Source organism: Schistocerca americana, chromosome 8 (genome assembly GCF_021461395.2).
Source record: "Schistocerca americana isolate TAMUIC-IGC-003095 chromosome 8, iqSchAmer2.1, whole genome shotgun sequence".
NCBI classification, from domain to species: domain Eukaryota; kingdom Metazoa; phylum Arthropoda; class Insecta; order Orthoptera; family Acrididae; genus Schistocerca; species Schistocerca americana.
The window spans coordinates 407,101,059-407,122,237 of NC_060126.1; the positions used below are offsets into that span (position 1 = coordinate 407,101,059).

The 21,179-nt window shown below is 42.6% G+C and overlaps 1 protein-coding gene across 1 annotated transcript in view; it reads right to left on the reverse strand.

The window, feature by feature from the left end:
* The window catches only part of LOC124545268 (UDP-glycosyltransferase UGT5-like), a 126,168-nt gene that overhangs the window by 19,177 nt on the left and 85,812 nt on the right, over nt 1-21,179 (reverse strand). Inside the window, exon 5 of the mRNA XM_047124149.1 lies at nt 6,573-6,792. Coding sequence (XP_046980105.1) covers nt 6,573-6,792 — 220 coding nt within the window. The remainder of the gene's footprint in view (nt 1-6,572; nt 6,793-21,179) is intronic.

Here is a 21,179-nt window from a genome sequence, read left to right on the forward strand (position 1 = left end):
AGATATGTAAAGCCGTGGCCACACTGCCTCTAAAATAGTGACAGCAGCGGTAAGCACATTGACTGCATCATCGAAGTTACTGAAAGCTCTGATAATGCGTCTATTAATAGCTAGGATATCAGAGAGTTATTGGACGTCCACATTCCAAACAGTGAGAATGTGTGCTCTAGAAGTGTCATCAAAGATAGCTGAGTGTCTTCCAGAGGAGTTGTGAAAGTCTACGCTCACGCAGCTGGCCTACAAAGATGCTGTTCATGGAGCACATATGAAACGGCTGAGCGCAGAGTTCTCGGCTAAAGAATGTGGACTTGTGAATAACTCTGACATTGCATTTATTACTAAGGGACGACATTCCAAATGGGAAAGTATTGATACTCTTCAAGCGCGCACTTTGATCGCTGTCAGCAAATGCTACGACACTCGCTTCACTTGTGCTACTAACCATACTGACCACTTAAAACTCTCCTCGAATAGAGTCATTGTGGAATTTATATCACACCAAAGCCAATTTATGGCGAAAATATGTGTTAGTTACAGAGTAATACTGTCATTTACCAAAAACGTGTGGCCATTGTGGTCTCTATATAGGAGTTTGATTCCCTTATAGTTTCCTCGAGTCTGATGGTCTGTGTAGCTCTCCAAGAAACACATTTCACTGACGACCATTCGACAACACTTTGATGACGTAGTACGTTCTGTCGGAATTATGAAAAATCATGACTGGCAAACTGTACACTGACTGTAGCTGTAACTACAAAAATTGTTAACCAGACTCCAACAACGATCGCAATATGAGTGAAAGTTGCCGTAATAGATTCATTTATTTGGGAAGGTGAGTAGATGATATGTTTGATTTTGTAGAAGATTGGACTCGAGAAAATCTATGATACTGCTTGTACGGAATACTTCATATCTAAGAGTATCAGTAACAGTCTGCAGAAACTTTGTGACTCTGTAGAAATAGCGCCACTTTCCGCCATTCCTAATGAAACGACTAATAGTGGTGCCCCAGCATTGGCGTGGTGGTGTGTATTCCTACAAACAGCTGTGCTGTGTACATCGAAAGAAAATTATTAAAATAACCCGAATGCTTCTTGTCTGTGTCTCTAGCTAGAAAGTTGGATATTCGTGCATTCTGGTTTTGGCTTGGGGTTTCATATTGCTGGAAATAGCATCACCTTCCAATAGTCACAGACGGCTTTCGGGCATTTCAATGCTTCAGATATTCTGACGATTGAAAATAACTTCATATCAGTTAAGATCAGTATTGTACAGACTTCCATGAAGAGGTTGGTGCATAATCTCACAAAGTGTTGGTGGGCATGAGCTGTTATCTTGTTCTAAAGTTCGAGTATGATTAAATTACTACGAATGAGTCTGTAAGAATCTGCTAAGCCGTTTCCTGGGTTGAAATGTCCTACACGTCCTGACACACCGCAGATGGACATCACGACCATGATGCTCCAGCAGAAAGTGCTCTGAGGTCGGTTGCTGAAGCAGGCACTCGCAACAATATAGTCGGTGCCGTGCTGGAGTCTTATGTCAGTGCAGACTGTGGAGAGCTTTTTGTCGTAGTGCATGTAGTTTATTTGTTTAAATAAAGACTCAACTACTCCCATCGTAAACTGTAAACGTTTAAACAGTCCACCATATGAAATCTGGAAACCATTCTATTTTTAGTATGTGTGACCTGGAAACTATGCAGGCTGCGCCTGTATCACCAGGCTCTGCATCACGGATAATCTTCTTGGATTCTGATGTCACAGAGCTGTAGAAAACCCAGTGACCACATTGGAGTCTAAACTTAGACCACATGAAATCCAACGATCACACAGGCTGCACCCTTAGAATCTATTCTTAGCTCAAACGACCTGCCAGCTCGTGTTTTGACGTCACAGTGCTGAGAAAACACAGAAGAACAATTGCTTATCTTGGATTTTATAATTACGACAATTGGGCATCATGGATTTCTGAATTTCCCGCTATTTTATACTCAGAGCAAGTGATGTGTAATGTCAGAGGGTTGAGTGAAACGCATTGGTACAATTTGCCTGGTTTGAATTTCATACCATTTCTTAATTTCCTTCCACTTTATACATAGCACAATTGGCCCTCGATGTTGTAGAGGTAGGGGAAAACTGATAAGGTTACACGACGACTTCATCGATGATGTCTTCGATAACATAATCGGAAACCTGCCAACAGTGCAGACAGCACCTGTATGCACTTCGCCCCACTACTTTCCATTGGGCTCAGGTCAGGACTGTGGGCAGGCCAGTCTATTTCAAGGATGTTATTGTCCACAAACCATGACCTCATAAATGCCTTTTTATGGCATAATGCATCGTCATGGTGATACAGTCAATCATCGTGTCTGAAATGTCCCATTACTGTATCCAGTATACAATGCTGAAAAATGTGTTTATATCTGGCCACATTTAGTGCTTTACTAAGTGCAATGAGGGACCCACACGTTAAGCATGAAAAACACCCGCCGTACCATTACACCGTTTCCCCCCTGCTTCGCTGTTGGCACTACACATTATTACAGGAAAGGTTCTCCAGGTATTCGCAAACCCAAACCCTCCCATCGGCTTGCGACATGGTATACCTTGATTCAACGCTCCAAATCATTCATTTCCAATCTTGCAGTGTACAGTTCCGTCGCTTCTTTCACCTTTTTAAGCCTCGCTGCCCGTGAAAAATGTGTGGTCTTGGTTCACCTGTTGTTGTTCCTTCGCGTTTGCACTTCACAATCACATCATCAGCAGTCGACTTGGACAGATTTAGAAGGATGTCCCTGATTGATCTGTCACTCATGTGGCACCCGATGACTAGTCCATGTACGAAGCAACTGAGCTCTCCTGACTGGCCCATTCTGCTATTACTGCTTCTTTACCAACACCGAAGGAGGTGGCGCAGTGGTTACCCCACTGGGCTCGCATTCAGGAGGACGGCTATTTAATTGCGCGTCGGGCTATCCTGATTTCACTAAATCAACTGACGCAAATGCCAGGATGGTTCCTTCCCTCATCCAAGCTTGTGCTCCGTCTCTGTCGACAGGGCGTTAAACAATAATCTTCCTTCCTTCCTTCCTTCCTTCTCTAGTAACAGCACAACACTCCCCGCGTCCTCTTGTAGTGGCGGTTCCACCTCTGGTGACCTCTAGCGGTCAAGCCCCCATACGAGGCCAGTGCCTCAGGCACCACGCACCCTCATCCCGTCCTTTTTTATGTGCTACTCGCAGAGAGCTCATTCGATGAAACTTCAGTTTCTCTCAGCGTAAAAGATGTTCAGATAACTTACAAGAATACAGCCAGAATACAGCCGAAAACGTCGTCGGTAACCACCCACATTTCACCAGGTGCACATCCTGACATTTTCAAGGCACAAATATAACAAGCGACTGCTGTGCAAGGAAATTTAAAACCTCGGTATACAGAGGATATGCAGAAAGATAACACACACTCACACACACACAAACACACACACCCACCCACCCACACACACACGCACACACACCATGACCATTAACACCACTGTACAACCAAGGTAACCTACATCAGAAGGTATCGATAGTGATTTTAATAACCATTGGGTGAGGCAGCATTAACTCGATTTTGCTGTTGTTTGACTGGGGATAGGGCAGGATTCCACGTAAAATTTAAACAAGAACATAAACCTCCAATAAAAGCTTTTCAGCTTACAAGTCGTATCACTTCAAATAGACCACTCAAGTTTTCGATAGCTGTCCCCGCCATCGTCATCAGGAGTAGAAACCACTGAATTCCGAGCCATCTAGCGTCACTCGGTCCTGCAGCAGCATGGACTGCTATGAACTACTCAACTTGCCTTCCCTGCATGCGTTATACCTCTCTGGAAGGTTCCAGTTGTTACCATTGCATGTCTAGCAGAACACCGTGTCAGCTCTGTCAGCGATTTCAGATCTTGCTGACGAAGTTGGGAACAGCTTGAATGTTTTATTCGCAGTGACACGGCTTGCAAACCGATAAAATGTTATTGAAGCATGCCACCACAAAAGACGGTGTTAAAGCGAAACGCGTACCGAGGAGCAATAATAAAAGGAATATAATGACCAAGAGAATGGTGTATTATTGAAGAGCCGTTTAAGTTTCGATGTAAACAGCAGCGTACGAGCAGCGCGGGGTAGCCGATTGGTGCGAGGCGCCTTGCCACGGTTCGCGCTGCTTCCCCCGACGGGGATTCGAGTCCTCCCTTGGGCATTCATATGGGTGTTGTCCTTAGAGTTAGATTAAGTGATGTGTAATCCTAGGGACCGATGAGCTCAGCAGTTTGATCCCATAGGAACTTACCAGAGACAGTACCAGAGAGCAGCGTACACGTGGGACAGTAATTTTCTAGTCGCGCTGTTGCTAGTCGCCGACCAAACTTGTAGGAATACACAGAATGTTTCAGGGAGACGGTTACTTGCTCCCGGATGGCAGGCGCACATGTGAAGGGGTTACATGTGCTTAGTGCATAATATGGTGATCCTGCCATGCGGTGGTCAGACGTGGTCACCGGAACCCTGATGAATTCTAATATCTGGCCTTTGTCACAGTCGAATGCCACACAGATCTGGGGACTCCCAACAGGACCCCTTTCAAATTATGTCAGATGCTGCTAATACTGCCTCACAAGAGTACGTGGAATCTCCATGTCTTCCACAGTGATCTCTCAATATCTGACTTGTTCGCGCCCCTTATACACTATCAGCCCTGGTAGAAATGCTAAACATGAACACTCTTAATGCGCTCTGATGGCCGTTCTACCTGTCATAGAAAATTGCAATTGTTATAATTTACATACCCGCCAATATTGCGTATGTGCATGAAGTTACATTGGCATCGGACAGTAGCTTCATGGCGATTTACCTGTTTTGTCAGGCAGATTCCGCTACCAGATACATAGAAATTAATGTTTATGACATAATATGCCGCAACACTCCTCTGGTGAAATAAACCAAAAGAAACAAATATCGTGATCTGTACTCCAGTCGGTGATTTTGTCTTCACGCATTGTGACAAAATTTCATGTCAGTTTTCAAGGATTACACAAGAAAATAATTTGATTAACATTTTTGAAATGTCGCAGATGGATTAATAACCACTATGTTCGCTCTATTCCATGATTTACACTAGATGCAGACAGCTAGGGTACACTGATTCCGTCCCAGGGGGTACGGAATGGCTGCAGGAAGGGCATCTGGCCACCCCTTGGAAGTAACATGCCAAATCCGATTGTAACAGTGCCGAACCTGCGCAATCGGTGTGACTAAGGCTAAAGCGATAGATAGAGATAGAAGAAAGCAGGTGATTGAAATTTCATGAGGAGAACCAGCAGCAACGAAGAACGCCTTTGTTTTAATGACTACCACCCCATTTCACGTGTCATATCTGCGGAACTCCCTCCCCTGCTTTGCAATAATACAAAATGAGCTGCTCTTCTTTGGACTTTTTCAATGTCTTCAGAAGAGGGCGAACAAGCGTAGTGTAGGCAGTCTCTTTGGTAAATCTATGGCATTTTCTAATTGTTCTGCGAATAAATAGCAGTTTTCGGTTCTCTTTCCACACAACATTATGCATGCAATCGTTTCAATTTAAGTTATTCGTAACTGTAATCAGCAAGTAATTAGTTGAATTCACAGTCTTTTAGATTTTTGCGATTTATTGTGTAACCGAAATGTAGCGCATTCTTTTTAGTACTTATGTGAATGGCTTCACAGTTATCAATATTTAGAATCAACTGCCACCGTTCGCACCTTACGGATATCTTCTCTAAATCATTCTGGATTTGGTTTTGATCATCTGATGACTTTACAAGACGGTAAATAATACTATCGTATGCAAACAACCTACGAGAGCGGCTCAGATTTGTCTCTCAAATTGTTTATATAGATCAGCAACAGCAGAGGGCCTATAACGCTTCTTAGGAGAGCACCAGATATTACTTCTGTTTTACTCGATGACTTTCCGTCAGTTACTCGTACTACGAACTGTGACCTTTCTAACAGGAAATCACAATTCCAGTCGCAGCTCTGAGAAATTGACATCCCCTGTCGGTAGCACTCACTAGTTCACGAGAATAAATAACTAGTTGTGTTTCAAAAGAAAATATTTCCTGAATCCGTGTTGGCTATTTGTCAAAAATTTTCTTCTAAACAGTTCACAATGCTCGAACACAGTATATGTTCCAAAATCCTACGGAAAATCGAATGAAACAGTTACGTAAAACTGCAGAGTTCCTTAAAACTAGATAAACAACTTCAAAGGTAACTAAACGATTTATTGCGCTGGAGTGTTGACAAATAAGGAAATATACATATTACTGTTTCATTCTGGATGAACAGACCACATGTGCGTAGTAGGCCAAACAAAACAGCATCACTGTATCAATCAATCTACTCTAGTTCCCATGATAAGTGACCAACATTAGTCACGAAACACATCAGATTATTGCCTATTACAATTTGCGGATCTTTTGTAAATCTGCATTTAACATCACGTCGCATGTATGTACTCAAAAGCGTTTTGTTTAAAACGTACACTTACCGTGAATTATTGAGCACTTCCGAGATTGTCCAAGAGAATGTATCCGACGTGATATTGCTAAAGTGGAGTTTTAGCCCGTATCCTTTGGCTTCCGCTTGAAGCATGTTGAGTTCTTGATCACAAAATATAGGAATACCGATCACTGGTACACCATGATACATAGCTTCGAGCGTACTTAGCAGGCCGCCGTGTGTTATGAAGAGTCTTACGTTCTTGTGCGCTGAAAATGGAAAAAACAAATATGGGAAACGTTAGCTTTTAATTTTCTTTATAATATTTTGCATTTCATGCAAGACTGAAAAAGTACGGCATCTCAATATCATAAGATTAATAAACAGGAAAAGGAAATGAAAATAGCAACATTAAATATCGCACGTTAATGTGCACTGGAACAATCGTAGAATCCCCCAAGAGTAGTCCCAAGCAAAATTCGTTACTATTTTTAAGAAAAGAGGTTGCTCAGAGTTTAGGGAGTACAGAGGGCCAAGAGTTTTAGATGTACCTTATGAGACATACTCTAAGATAATAAATAAATAAAAGTAGAAACAGAAACAACGCAGCATGGAGCTATGCAAAGTGGTCAAAATTTATATTCATACAGGTTTCGACAGAAAATGTAAAATAGTAAACTTTGGCGGCCGGTGGATGAACGTGTAACGCTGCTGCGCGGTTTCACCGTGCTGCTGACAATGACAGTTAACAAAGGGCATTACGATACCGCGATGTCCACGTACTCAGTTGGACAGTAGCTGCGCCTCGCTGATAGGCGCGTGAATAATATAAGTAGATGTCAACATTTGAGAGTGGACGTGTACCTGGGAACATTCGGCGAATCACTCGACATTTGAACAGAAGCGATGCCACTGTTCGACGAGTTGGCAGGAATGGATGAACCATGAACGAACACAGCGTAGAGAAGAAAGCCGTCGACCTAGAGAGACGACAGGCCTTGAGGAACGAGCAATCGTCAGAAGGGCACGTACAAGTGGTACTCCAGCGACCATATGAACCATTAACATGCGACTCACAGAAAGGGGCTGAGCTCGCGGCGACTTTTGGACCGACTTCCATTGATCTCTGTATATGAACAAGCCCATTTGCAGTGATGTCGAGGATATTCGGCCTGAAGAATTGTCTTCAGTGATGAGCCACGCTGCGAACTTAGCCCCGGTGACGAGCAAAGACGTGTTGTCGCGAATGATAAAAAACGGGGTTAAAAATAAAGATGTAGGTTTGGAAATTCTTGCTACCAGCGAGGCAGACATGACCGAACATAGCTTAAGTGTAATGTTTACTCTGCTAACAAGAGCGGACTATGCCGCATCACGAGGCTGGAGAGCCATTACAAGCCGCATCCCTTGGACACAGCGAAAACAGCGGAGTACAGCCTGTTCGTCACGTAGGCATCACGTGCTGCCGCGTGACACACACGCAATGCTCGAGGGTACTGGAAACTTCTAGAACTAGTGGTACCGGGGGCACTACTATCTATAAAAAGGCTAGCCGCCATAGTGTTGGAGGAGTGATGGCAGTGATGGAGCAGCTAGTCAGTCGATCAGATATGGTTTAGCTGGAGTTAAGATGCTGTGAGATTGTAGTGCAGTGCTGCGTAACCACGAGGGGACTTAGACTCATTTCCATGTAGTCAACACAGTCTGCTGCGCTCGCCTCTGCTATATTGGGACTTACACTCAGGGGGCTATGAGAAGTTACACTACTAAGAAGGCAGTTAATAGACTTTGTATATAGAACTGTTTACAAAATGGATGTGCCAGGGGTGCCTCCAGTCTACATATCCTCATGCAATGATTTATCCAGTGTACCCTGAGATCCCAGCCGAGTCCCGTATTCTGACTCACCCTACAGTCCTCTTTCCAGTGGAGCAAGTGCACAGAAGGCAGCCCACTACCACGAGGCCTCCTGTCAAGTACGTTCGTTGACGCGCATTCTTGCAGTCCTTCCACTCCTTCTCAGGACTCGTCATTGGCACACGACAGTGTCTGGCGACGCCCCGGTCAGTAGTGGGATGCCAACTTGATTTCTCCCGCTACATGGCCTGACAACCAAAAGCGATGGTCTGGTATGCCATTTCTTTTCATAGCAGGACCCCTTTGGTTGTCATCTGCGGCATCCTTACAGTACAGCGGTACGTCGACGATATCCTACCTCTAGTTTTGTTGTCCTTCATGGAAAGTCATCCTGGGCTTACATTTCATCAAGATAATGCCCGTCCCCACACGGCGGGAGTTTCTACTGTTTGTCTTCATGCTTGCTAACCACTTCTTTGATCAGCAAAGTCGACGGATCTCTTGCCAATTCAGAATGTTTGGAACACTGCGAGCTGGGCCCTTCATCCAGCTCGGGATTTGATGATCTAACGCACCAATTGGACAGAATATGGCACGATACTCCTCCGGAGGACATCCAACTATTCTGTCAATCAATGTGAAGCTGAATAACTGCTTGCATTACGGCCAGAGGTGTACCAACTCGTTATTGACTTGTTCAATCTGTGAGATCCTTTCTCTTGAATAAATAATCTAATTTTTCTGAAATTGTTTGTACGTATATTTACATCACATCTACCGAACTCCGTCCCATTTGGTGCGTCGGTTGTTTGATGTTAAAGTATATGTACTAGAATTTGAAATCAAAGATTAGAAACTGTTGCAGACTTTTCCTATCTAGGGAGCAACGTGGTTTTAGGGAAAGAAGGCCACCTACAGTGCCACTTACCATAAATGGAAATGGAAATGCCGTGTGGCTAGGGCCTCCCGTCGGGTAGTCCGTTCGTCTAATGCAAGTCTTTAGAGTTGACACCACTTCGGTGACTTGAGTGTCGATAGGGATGAAAGGATGATGATAACACAACACCCAGTCCCTGAGAGGAGAAAATCTCAGACCCAGCCGGTTATCGAATCCGGGCCGTTAGGCATGACATTCCGTCGTGCTGACCACTCAGCTACCAGGGACGGACGCCACTTACCACTGAATGCAATAACAGAAGAAAGAAGAGAATTCTGCTGTAAAAAGCACTTACTATTTATTTCGCAAAAGCCGTTGGCAGCTTGAGCAGGACATTGCTGTAAAAAATTTTGAAAAACTTGGATACACAAATCACCTGCCAGGAACAACTGTATAAGGAACTGAGAGAACAATGGTTTGTAATGATATGAACGGGAAATTAACATATTAGGTTTCTACAAACAAAGCAGTCAAAAACAGCGCACGCTTCTACTAACACGGATAAAGGCATTGATTGTTGACACGTTTTTAAAATCGAAATTATAAGTTCACGAAGAGATTTTTGTAGAGGAAAGTATTTTACTTAACACAATTCTTACTGCTAGTCAACTATCCATCATATGGGAAGGTAAAAATAAACTATAATACGCAGTTTTGATTTGAAAGAAGACAACAACAGCACAGGATTCGAAAATTTCTGTCGATAAAACTTACAGGACAGCATTTAAGGTAACTGGTCAGCAAGAACAACAACTATCCTAAAAAATAAAATTATGAAAGACATATACTGCTGCACATTAAAACTGCAACAACAGAAAAGATAGTAAATAACTAAATTTTACTTATAGTAGGTGTAGAGATTTCTAGAAAGACTACATGAGTAAATTTGTAGGTGTTTTGAGAATAAATTTACTACAGAAACTGCCACGTCAGTTAGCAAAAATGGCTCTAACCAAGATGCAAAAGCAGTTTATGTGAGACTGGATGACAGATATCGGTATGCCATCCTACGCTAATTTAGCTCTGTCATAGAGTACATCAATCATGACTACCTAATGGCGTCAGTATGTCGACAATCCAGGACAATGCGCTCAATGGGTGAGGTATCTGGAGAACACCTGGCCAAGCTACAGCCGAACATCCTCTGTGTCAGTTAGGTCAAGACAAAGTTACCAGCTTTAACGCATATGAACTGAAACTGCTGTCGACCAAATTACCGAAAGTAACTTTCCAGCGACTGGACAGTACCTTCAGTGACGGTACTGGATCATCGGAGTCAGGACCAGCTGGACCATCGCCCTCCTCTACCGCCCTACACATGGGGGATTCTTGACTAGGAGGCAGATGACCTTCTCTGCATCTGAAGGCGCTAATGAAACATCATTAAGAAACAAGCGTTTATTGTTCCAAAGGACACTATTTTCTCATTCATAGGTGCCAGCAGTGGGGGTGTGTATGCAGCACACGGCAGTGTCACAGTTCTTTGGCCACAGCCCGGCCGCTGTCATTTACGCTACTTCTTGTGTTAGCAGTCTGGGGCAGAGCGTTACCAGAGGGCATGCCGTAGTTGGCATCGTAGGCGGTAAGCACCCACTGCCCCTCACAGGGTGTGCGATGTCGGACTGGGTCACCCTGTAGCCTCTGACAGATGTAAGGCTAGCAGCATCGGAATACAACTTTGGGACTGAAAGGCGAGCGGCAGCTGCGGCACGCCAGTCAGCGGTGACGATTGTTGGCTGTTCCCTTGACCCACCAGTTAGGCCTCTAGAAGGCCTGATGGTAAATTTCGCCCACAGTTTCCCATCAGTCTTGACTCCAAGAGCAGCACTATGGCTTTCAGTGGCAAAGTCTTCCTGGTGGGAATTGCTGTTCCATTAGAGTTTGAAAATGGTCTGAATTAACATATAAGATACTGGCACAGTTCCTACTTCCCAGGTAGGTCGGCTGCAGTCTGCGTACAATTAAAGCAAGCCATTGGATAAGAGTAATATTTATACAGGAACAGTCTCACGTACATTGTTATTGTGAGGTGATAGTGACTTCATTCGGGCTGATTTAATTCAAAATGTTCAAATGTGTGTGAAATCTTATGGGACTTAACCGCTAAGGTCATCAGTCCCTAAGCTTACACACTACGCAACCTAAATTATCCTAAGGACAAACACACACACCCATGCCCGAGGGAGGACTCGAACCTCTGCCGGGACCAGCCGCACAGTCCATGACTGCAGCGCCTCAGACCGTTCGGCTAATCCCGCGCGGCGCTGATTTACTTGACAGGTCAGCTTTCTGGAGGCTTCAGCTGAGTGGCGAAGTGTCTTAATTTCACCTTTCAGTAGCACGGGTGGATGTATTCTGCAGCAATAGAGCCCTGAATAATTGTTGTTACATCTAGCTTACGATTTGTTACTGCAGTCTGTGTGGTGAACGCAATGACGGCATCCTCCTCTCTCTATGAAGTCATTTTGCTATATCAGGCTTTGGATGCCTGCCTCTTATTGTTCGTAGCAATTAACTCTCGTAACAATTTTAGAACATATATTGTGTTCGAACATTATGAATTACCTCGAAGAAAACGGTCTATTGACACGCAGTCAACATGGGTTTAGAAAAAATCGTTGCTGTGGAACACAGCTATCTCTTTATTCACATGAAGTGTTGAGTGCTATTGACAAGGGATTTAAGATCGATTCCGTATTTGTGGATTTCCGGAAGGCTTGTGACACTGTACCACACAAGCGGCTCGTAGTGAAATTGCGTGATTATGGAATATCGTCTCAGTTATGTGACTGTATTTGGGATGACCTGTCAGAGAGGTCACAGTTCATATTAACTGGCGTAAAGTCATCGAGTAAAACAGAAGTGATTTCTGGCATTCCCCAAGGTAGTGTTATAGGGCCTTTGCTGTTCCTTATCTATATAAACGAGTTTGGAGGCAATCTGAGCAGCCGTCTTCGGTTGTTTGCAGATGACGCTGTCCTTTATCGACTAATAAAGTCGTCAGAAGATCAAAACAAACTACAAAACGATTTAGGAAAGATATATGAATGGCGCGAAAAGTGGCAGTTGACCCTAAATAACGAAAAGTGTGAGGTCATCCACTTGAGTGCTTAAAGGAACTCGTTAAACTTCGGTTACACGATAAATCAGTCTAATCTAAAAGCCGTAAACTAAATACCTAGGTATTACAATAACGAACAACTTAAATTGGAAGGAACACACAGAAAATGTTGTGGGGAAGGACAACCAAAGGCTGCGTTTTATTGGCAGGACACTTAGAAAATGTAACAGACCTACTAAGGAGACTGTCTACACTACGCTTGTCCGTCATCTTTTAGAATACTGCTGCGCGGTATGGGGTCCTTACCAGATAGGACTGACGGAGTACATCGAAAAAGTTGAAAGAATGGCAGCACGTTTTGTATTATCGCGAAATATGGGAGAGAGTGTCACAGAAATGATACAGGATTTGGGCTGGAAATCATTAAAAGCAAGGCGTTTTTCGTTGTGACGGTATCCTCTCACGAAATTCCAATCACCAACTTTCTCCTCCGAATGCGAAAATATTTTGTTGACACCGACCTACATAGGGAGGAACGAGCACCACGATACAATAAGGGAAATCAGAGCTCGTACAGAAAGATACAGATGTTCGTTCTTTCCACGCGCTATACAAGATTGGAATAATAGAGAATTGTGAAGGTGATTCGATGAACCCTCTGCCAGGCACTTAAATGTGATTTGCAGAGTATCCATGTAGATGTAGATGTCTTGTGCAATGTATGTAACACCAGCAGTCCTTCCTTGTTGGCATACTGGCCAGCAGTAGCATTTTGACATGCATTGATCGCCCCTTGTATTACCAAGGTAAGATTTCCAAAACTGTACTCCATTTTCATGCCTATTACTTTGTGATGCTTTACAGATATACAAGCAGGAGGTGATGATGTTGTGTACCCAATGGTACCACATACTATTATGGAAGGTGCAGGGCCCATAAAGCGATAACAAATGCAAATCAACCATAGTTCGGTTTCCTAGGAAGCTCCAAACACATAATTTCACCATGATAATGATGGGATCTATCTGAAAAGAAGTTTTCACTGTCATTGCTGGACACACTACTGTTGGTGCGCCACTCACTACTACTGTGTCAAAGAAAATGAAAACAACTGTTCTCGAGCAGGCAGTCCTCAGTGTACCAGATGCCGCGACACTGTTCACATGGCTACTTGCTGCAAATAAGCCCATTTCCTGATTCGAGGTACGAGTGAACAAAGAATCAAACCGTACAAATTTTATTACAGTTAAGGAGATGAATTTGCAGAACATAGGATGAAATTATGCTTCGTTATTAGTGTACTCTAAGGATTGGTGTCACACTGAATTACAAAGCACTTGGTTTTTGCGACAAGCACGCCCGTTTGTGGTACATTTAGATCTGAAGCCACATTTTATGAAACCCTACCCAGTCCAAGGGGCTGCTGTTTGAAGCAAAGATATTTCTACAGTGGGACATCAACTTTCTTTAAAAATATCGTTTTGCAAATACTGAATTCAGATTTTGCATACAAATGTTTTGAAATACCCGTTTTAGTACCAAGTTTATAAAAGCCACCCTGTGTTTTACTAAGAACCACAGCTAAAATCGAGCGGGAATCTGTTTTTACTCTGTTTTCTTCGGGTACTTAAATTGTTACAGTGATACCATCATCGACATCTCGGTGCTTTGCATTAGAAACTGCTAGCATTTTACGTTCCTGCTTTTCTAAACCTTTCTTGGCTTCAATAGGCTGTATTTTATGATAAGTATTCTTTTTACAGAAGTTGCACAGTACAGTCTTGCCATACTCTTCCTCTTTAGGATCTATTTCACAACAAATTACGTGAGCGAAAGCATCACACAATTTACAGTTGTGAGCACCACACGCTGCTTTTAAGCAAACAATAGAGACCATGTCTAGTATAGACCTCTTTTCGGGCTCTGTACGAAACAAAGACGGCGATTCTTCAGGAGATGACGATAATTCAGTGATGACTTCTTCGACATGCAGAGGTGATTCCTAAGAGGTGCAGAGTAATTGAATATTCTTTGTAACAATAGCCTCAATCAATGATGTAGAAGATACTTTAAGAATATTATCGATAACTTTTTGTACTTCTATAGATGATTCAGTAGATGCAAGGGATAATGGAATGCCTTCTTTAGTAAGGCTTGACTGTCAGCTCACAATCACAGTCTCTTGTGAACCTTCTAATTTTTGAAGGTCTCCTTCAGTATTTATAGAAAGTAATCGAATAATAGAATAATACCACGTTTGCCGGACAACCGAAATTGGCTTCGTATTGACTTCTTTTAATTGCAAAATGAATGAATTGTACAAATCGTATCGTGTACCCTCACTTCACTTGTTACTTTGGTTATCAGCCATCCAAGTAATGAGCATGTTTTAAACGTCATGATTCACTCGTTCTACACTTCGTTGACTTTGGCTGTGTCTAGGTCTGCCATTAACTATTTTGATTTCTGGCCACAGCTCTTACACATTATAAAAATTTATTACAGAATTAGAGTCCGTTATCAGAATACTTGAAGGGCCAAAAAGAAGAAAAATATCAGCCAAGTTGTTAGGCAATTCATCCGCCCGTTTCGATGTGAGCGGCTTTAGTACAACAAATATTGTTAAGTGGTCTTGCGATCCGAGAAGGAAGTTAAACTTTCCATCTGGTTGAGACTAGTAATCGATGAGATACACCTGGCATCTGCTATTGAAATCTCGCATCTAATGTCGAAATGCAGTCAAATATTCGGTCTTACAACAATTCCCTTTTTCGCACTATTTTGTTGTTCTTGGCAAGGTTCGCATGAATCCAGAAACATTTTCATTTGGGCTTGCGTTGTGTTTCTATGAAATGTATTTAATTGCTTGATCATACTGCCTCTTCTATCGTGGCTAACTGCCGAATGACTAGAATACGTCAAACAATTATTCGGCGTGGACAAAATTTTTTGACAGTTTCGCGTGCATCTGACAACGGTTCAATGACCATTGTACATTCAACACACAGTACTTTTGAATTATTCGATAATCTCGAGATGATTCTTTTTTCTTGGGAACTTTTATCCGCTTTACATCTTTAGTTATGGAATCGTATTTCAATTTCTCGTTAAAACATTATCAGATTTTAATCTTCGCTAAAGAGGATTTCGGAGTACCTTCTCTTCGTTTTACTGACCAATTCGGTGCTTGCTTGCATGCTAGGAGCTAAATTCATCTGCTTTAAAAAAATCGCGACACGAGTTGACACACACACTGGAAGCCGAAGCAAATTATGAGAAACGAAAACTACCGCCGACGATAAAATTCTGGAGAAACCATACTAAAAATGGAGGGAGAGGGGGGAGTAGTAGGGGAAGGAAATGAGAGAAACAAACTTTTAAACTTTAACGACACCGAACCCGTTAATGCGCACATTTCCCTGGTAAAATACGGAAAATTCTTGATTCTGCACGTTAAAGGAGCAAATCAGTTAAGGACAGATGTAGAGCAAAATGCATACTTGTATTTAGACATATATATCTCCGAAAATATAACAGTTAATATAGTAAAACTTGACAGTATTATATACAAAATAATGCTTGTTTGAAAATGCGCATCCATATATATTTTTTAAGGATTTGAATAACCATTGCTTCTATAAAGGTCGTTTTCTCTTATACTAATCAAGCAATAAAACTGGAATTTCACAGCTTACATCTGCATAGGAGGCTAGTAAAACGTGTGAAACAGACTTTTGTTTACGGTCATAGTTGCTTTGAAATTAATTTTTCAGTTTTGTGTCACCCGGAACTGAACTATTTTTCTCAAATTTCAAAGAACATTTTTCAGAGAAAAGATAACGGAAAAGTGCCGCACAGGATTATTCAGTAAGTAAGAACTATGCCAAATTTCCTGTCACGATAACTCGTACTTTACAGAAATTCGCATTTAAAGTTTTTAATTCCATTTTTGACAACATTGCTATACCTCTAGTGACTAATGTTGTCCATATCTACAATCTTTATTCCCTTGCTCCTTTTCCTTGCCAACTTTCGTATTTTTTTCTTCTGCTGTCTTAGCTTTGTCCAGTAGCACTTCATCGATGCTTCTGAGTATCTTCAGTGTGAATGCACCTGGATGGAAGCCTGGTCTCTGCAGGGACTTAATCCTACCTACAAAATGGTTCAAATGGCTCTGAGCACTATGGGACTTAACATCTGAGGTCATCAGTCCCCTAGAACTTAGAACTACTTAAACCTAACTTACCTAAGGACATCACACACATCCATGCCCGAGGCAGGATTCGAACCTGCGACCGTAGCGGTCGCGCGGTTCCAGTCTGAAGCACCTAGAACCGCTCGGCCACACCGGCCGGCTCCTACCTACATTTCCAGCATTATACACTAGACAGGCATCGCAACAATCGAAGACATAAATACAGTTTTTGGACACTGTATCCATATAAGGTGATTGCAGCTCTTTTTCGTATTCTGTATTTTCCCATGTACACATTTTTAGCAGTTCAGGATTGGATAGGTACAGAGGATAGGCAAAATAATGTGAACAGTGGTAGTAATAGGATGGCTGTCTTTGATGGTCAACAACGGAGGTAAGGCACGTGTCGCACTGGACTGTGCCCGTTCAGTACAGACTAGGCATCAGTGTAGCTTGTTTACTAGTAGTGTACAGTTAGTATTTGCATTCAGAGGCCGAGGTCAACATGCAATGAAAGACCTAACAGAGTTCCAAAGAGGGCAGATTGTGGGGGCCCGATTAGTTTGAGCATCAGTAACCACGACAGCCAACTTATTGAATGTTTCAAGAGCAGCTGTTTCAACAGTCATGACAGCCAACACAAAATATAGAGAGACATCACCGTATAAACGTAATAGTGGGCGCAAATCAAAACTAAACGACAGAGATCGTCGTACGCTAACACGAATGGTATCAAAACAACACAAAACTACGCCATGAAAGTGACTGCAGAGCTCAATAGCCATCTTCGAGACCCCGCATTTCACGACACTGTCCGCCGACAACTCCATAAAGCGAATATTCATGGACGATCTGCTATACCGAAACCGTTAGTGACGATAACCAACGCAAAGAAGCATAAAACGTGGTGTGAGAAGCATAAATCCTGGACGGCTAATCAGTGGAAACACGTCATATGTATGACGAATCAACGATCTCGTTATTTCCAACATCGAGCCAGGTTTACGTCTGGAGAACACCGAAAGGAGCCTACAATCCTGATTGCTTGATTCCAATGGTTAAGCATGGAGGTGAAAGTGTGATAGTGTGGGCAGCCATGATATTCTGCTGGTCCCATGATTACTCTCAAAGGCCGTGTTACATACAGCGATGATGTGAACATTTTAGGTGATCAGGTGCACCCCGTGATTCAAATGTTGTCCCCCAAGAATGATGCCATATTTCAGGACGATAATGCATCCATTCACACAGCGAGGACAGTGCAGTCGTGGTGTGGGGAGCATACAACTGAACTGCGGCACATTCCCTGGCCGGCACAGTCCCCAGACTTGAACATTATCGAACTCTTGTGGGCAGTATTGGAGCACAGACTCCAGAGCAGATTTCCACCTACCCGGTCACTGCAGGAGTTAGAAGAGGTTCTGATCAAAGAGTGGCATAGCATTCCACTAGAAACTACACAATCATTATATTCCAGTATTCCAAGAAGAATCATAGCTGTATTATGGACAAATGGGGATTCAACTCCTTATTAATAAACCATTGAGAAATATGTACAGGTGTTCATATTATTTTGCCTATCCTCTGTACCTTAAAGTTGGTTTTATAACATCTAAAACAAAAAGTGGAAAACCATGTTTGTGGCTGAATGGCTTTCCACTAATTTTCTTCTTCGATGACCTCAGTGACCTCGTCGAAAATTGTTCTTCACTCTTACGAGCGGTATCTGTAATACTGTTATTTAAATTTCCTGTATCTTTTACATAAGAAATTTGACATTTACTCACTTTTTTGAATACGCATCCACTGTTACGATCCACTTCGAGCAAAGCAAACTAAAAACTGAAATAAGTTTGTAGAACGTACTGTTCAAAAAACCACTTTGTTAATCAAAGAACAAGAAAAGATGATCTTCCTCACAGCCTTCTAGACTTATCTGCAGCTCGTTTCGGTTGTGTGAACGAAAAATTAACGCACAAAAAGTTTCTAGCGTAGAGTAGACGTGAATCACAGCATAGAAAGAGGGTCATGGCTGGCGCAGACTCACAAACAAACTTTTTTAAAATATATTTCTAGGGAGAATACGATTATGGAATTTTGCGATGTTATTCTTAAAGAATGAATCTAGTACATAACGCAATAAAAAAAGCCGAACTTTTTCGCAATTTTGCCCTTAATATGCAGACTAGCTAGATAATGGGCACATTTAACGGCTTTCAAGGTTTAGCGGTAGTATATTGGCTTTTAGTATCTCAAGTCTTATGCGAGATAGGTAAACAGAGGATGGGCAAAAATATGGAAAAACAGCGAAAAATTCATGCTTGAACAAAAAAAAAAAAAAACGCAGTAGAAACCAAGCCCGCAGGTTGTACTGTTGTGTTTGACTATGGGCGGCACCTGTGTAATGTTCTCAATACGTTGTAAGTGTCAGTTGTGGTCAGAACAGTGTTGTATCGTTGTGAGGGCACTGTGTCGGAACTCAATGTCGTGCGGGGTAGCTGCGCGGTCTTGGGTGTCTTGTCACGGTTCACATGACTTCTCCCGCCGGAGGTTTGAGTCCTCCCACGGGCATGGGTGTGTGTGTTGTCCTTAGCGTAAGTTAGTTTAAGTTGGAATAAGTAGTGAGTAAGCCTAGGGACCGATGACGGTAGCAGTTTGGTCCTATAAGATCTTACCACAAATTTTCAAATTTCGGAACTCAGTGCATTTGAGTTGCTGAAATTGATGGTGCTCGTGTGTTGTGTGCTTACTTTACGAAGGTAACAGAAGTGTGTGGTGTTTCAAGATTTGTACTGCATACAGGGATAGCGGAAAAATATTATCCGCAAAGTCACAACGTGGATGAAAATGTGTGTTGAGTTATCGTGACAGACAATCATTGAGAGGAAAATAATAGGATGACAGCTGGAAAAGTCACTACAGAACTGAAGGCCGCACTCGCTAACCTTGTCAGCACGAAAACAACGTGAAGAGACCGCCATAAGCAGCGGATTGCAGGGCCAGCTGGGATTCCAAGATCACACGTCAGTGGTGCGGATGCACTTTACGGGACAATGTGGATGCCATAAGAGCTGGACTATGGAGAAATGAAAGAGAGTCATTGGTGGGATGAATCTGGTTTCACACTGTTTCCAACTTCTAGCCGACTCTACATTCCAAGAATGGAACATGACGTGATTCAGCCATATCGTTGTATTTTATGCGGCTCCTGGTTATTGTGCAAGGTCGCATTACTGCCAAGGTTCATGTGACCAATTTGGCCGATCAGGTCCATCCCACGGCACAATGTTGAAAGGTGGCTACACTGAGCCACAGCGCCAGAGATTGCGCCAAAGAGTATTATTCCGCCGCCTCCACTGGCAGTGCTTGTCGAGAACTAGTAGTGAGTGCTTGCTAAGATGTCGTAGTGAAAAGTTCTTGTCGAGAAGTCGTGGTGGAGAGTGCTTGTTCCATGTTTTATGCAGTTGTTTGATGGGCTAGACTGCAGATGTTGTTCGAATGGAGATATTGTAATGATCAGAGTGCTTTTCGTCAATATATATGAAGGTAAAATATTCCCTGTTTTTTCATTATTTCAGTGTCTTAAATAATGCGTCATTACAGGTTCAGTCAACAAAGCATCTGGCTCGTGTTCTTGTATTAGAGTGTAATTCTGGTTTCCTTACGCAATTATAGTATTTATATTTTTTTTAATTACTTCAGTATAAATGATACTTAAAATTTCTTGTCTTATTGAAGAAGAACCGTGCCAGATGTGTATGTTGAATCACACTTCCACACACAGAACAGTTACACTTGTGCTTTGGTTTCGTTGATTTTATAGTTGCTGGGGACTTAATTAATTAATTGTGTTAACGGAAATTTTCTTTCATTCTTTGTTGTTATTCTATGCAGTCAGATTGCGTACAAATACTAGCCAGGGCCAACCGTTTACGAGACTTCGTAATCAGACATACAGCGACTAAACATTTAAAAATTATTTTCATTATATAATTAAGCCCCCATGCACGAACCTTAAATAATGAAAAAACAGGGAATATTTTACCTTCATATATATTGACGAAAAGCACTCTGATCATTACAATATCTCCATTCGAACATCTGCAGTCTAGCACATCAAACAACTGCATAAAACATGGAACAAGCACTCTCCACTACGACTTCTTGACAAGAACTTTTCACTAGGACATCTCAGCAAGCACTCACTACTAGTTCTCGACAAGCACTGCCAATGGAGGCGGCGGAATAATACTCTTTGGCGCAATCTCTGGCGCTGTGGCTCAGTGTAGCCACCTTTCAAAGTTTATTCCCCAGCTGCGATGCTGTGTTCCAAGACGATAGGGCCCCTGTTCAGACAGTATGCAGCTACCAGAACTGTTATTGTGAGCACGAGGTTAATTGTCGCATCTCCCCTGGTCGCCGGCCGGGGTGGCCGAGCGGTTCTAGACGCTACACTCTGGAACCGCGCGACCACTTCGGTCGCAGGTTCCAATCTTGCCTCGGGCATGGATGTGTGTGACGTCCTTAGGTTAGTTAGGTTTAAGTAGGGGACTGATGACCTCAGAAGTTAAGTCCCATAGTGCCCAGGGTCATTTGAACCGTCTGC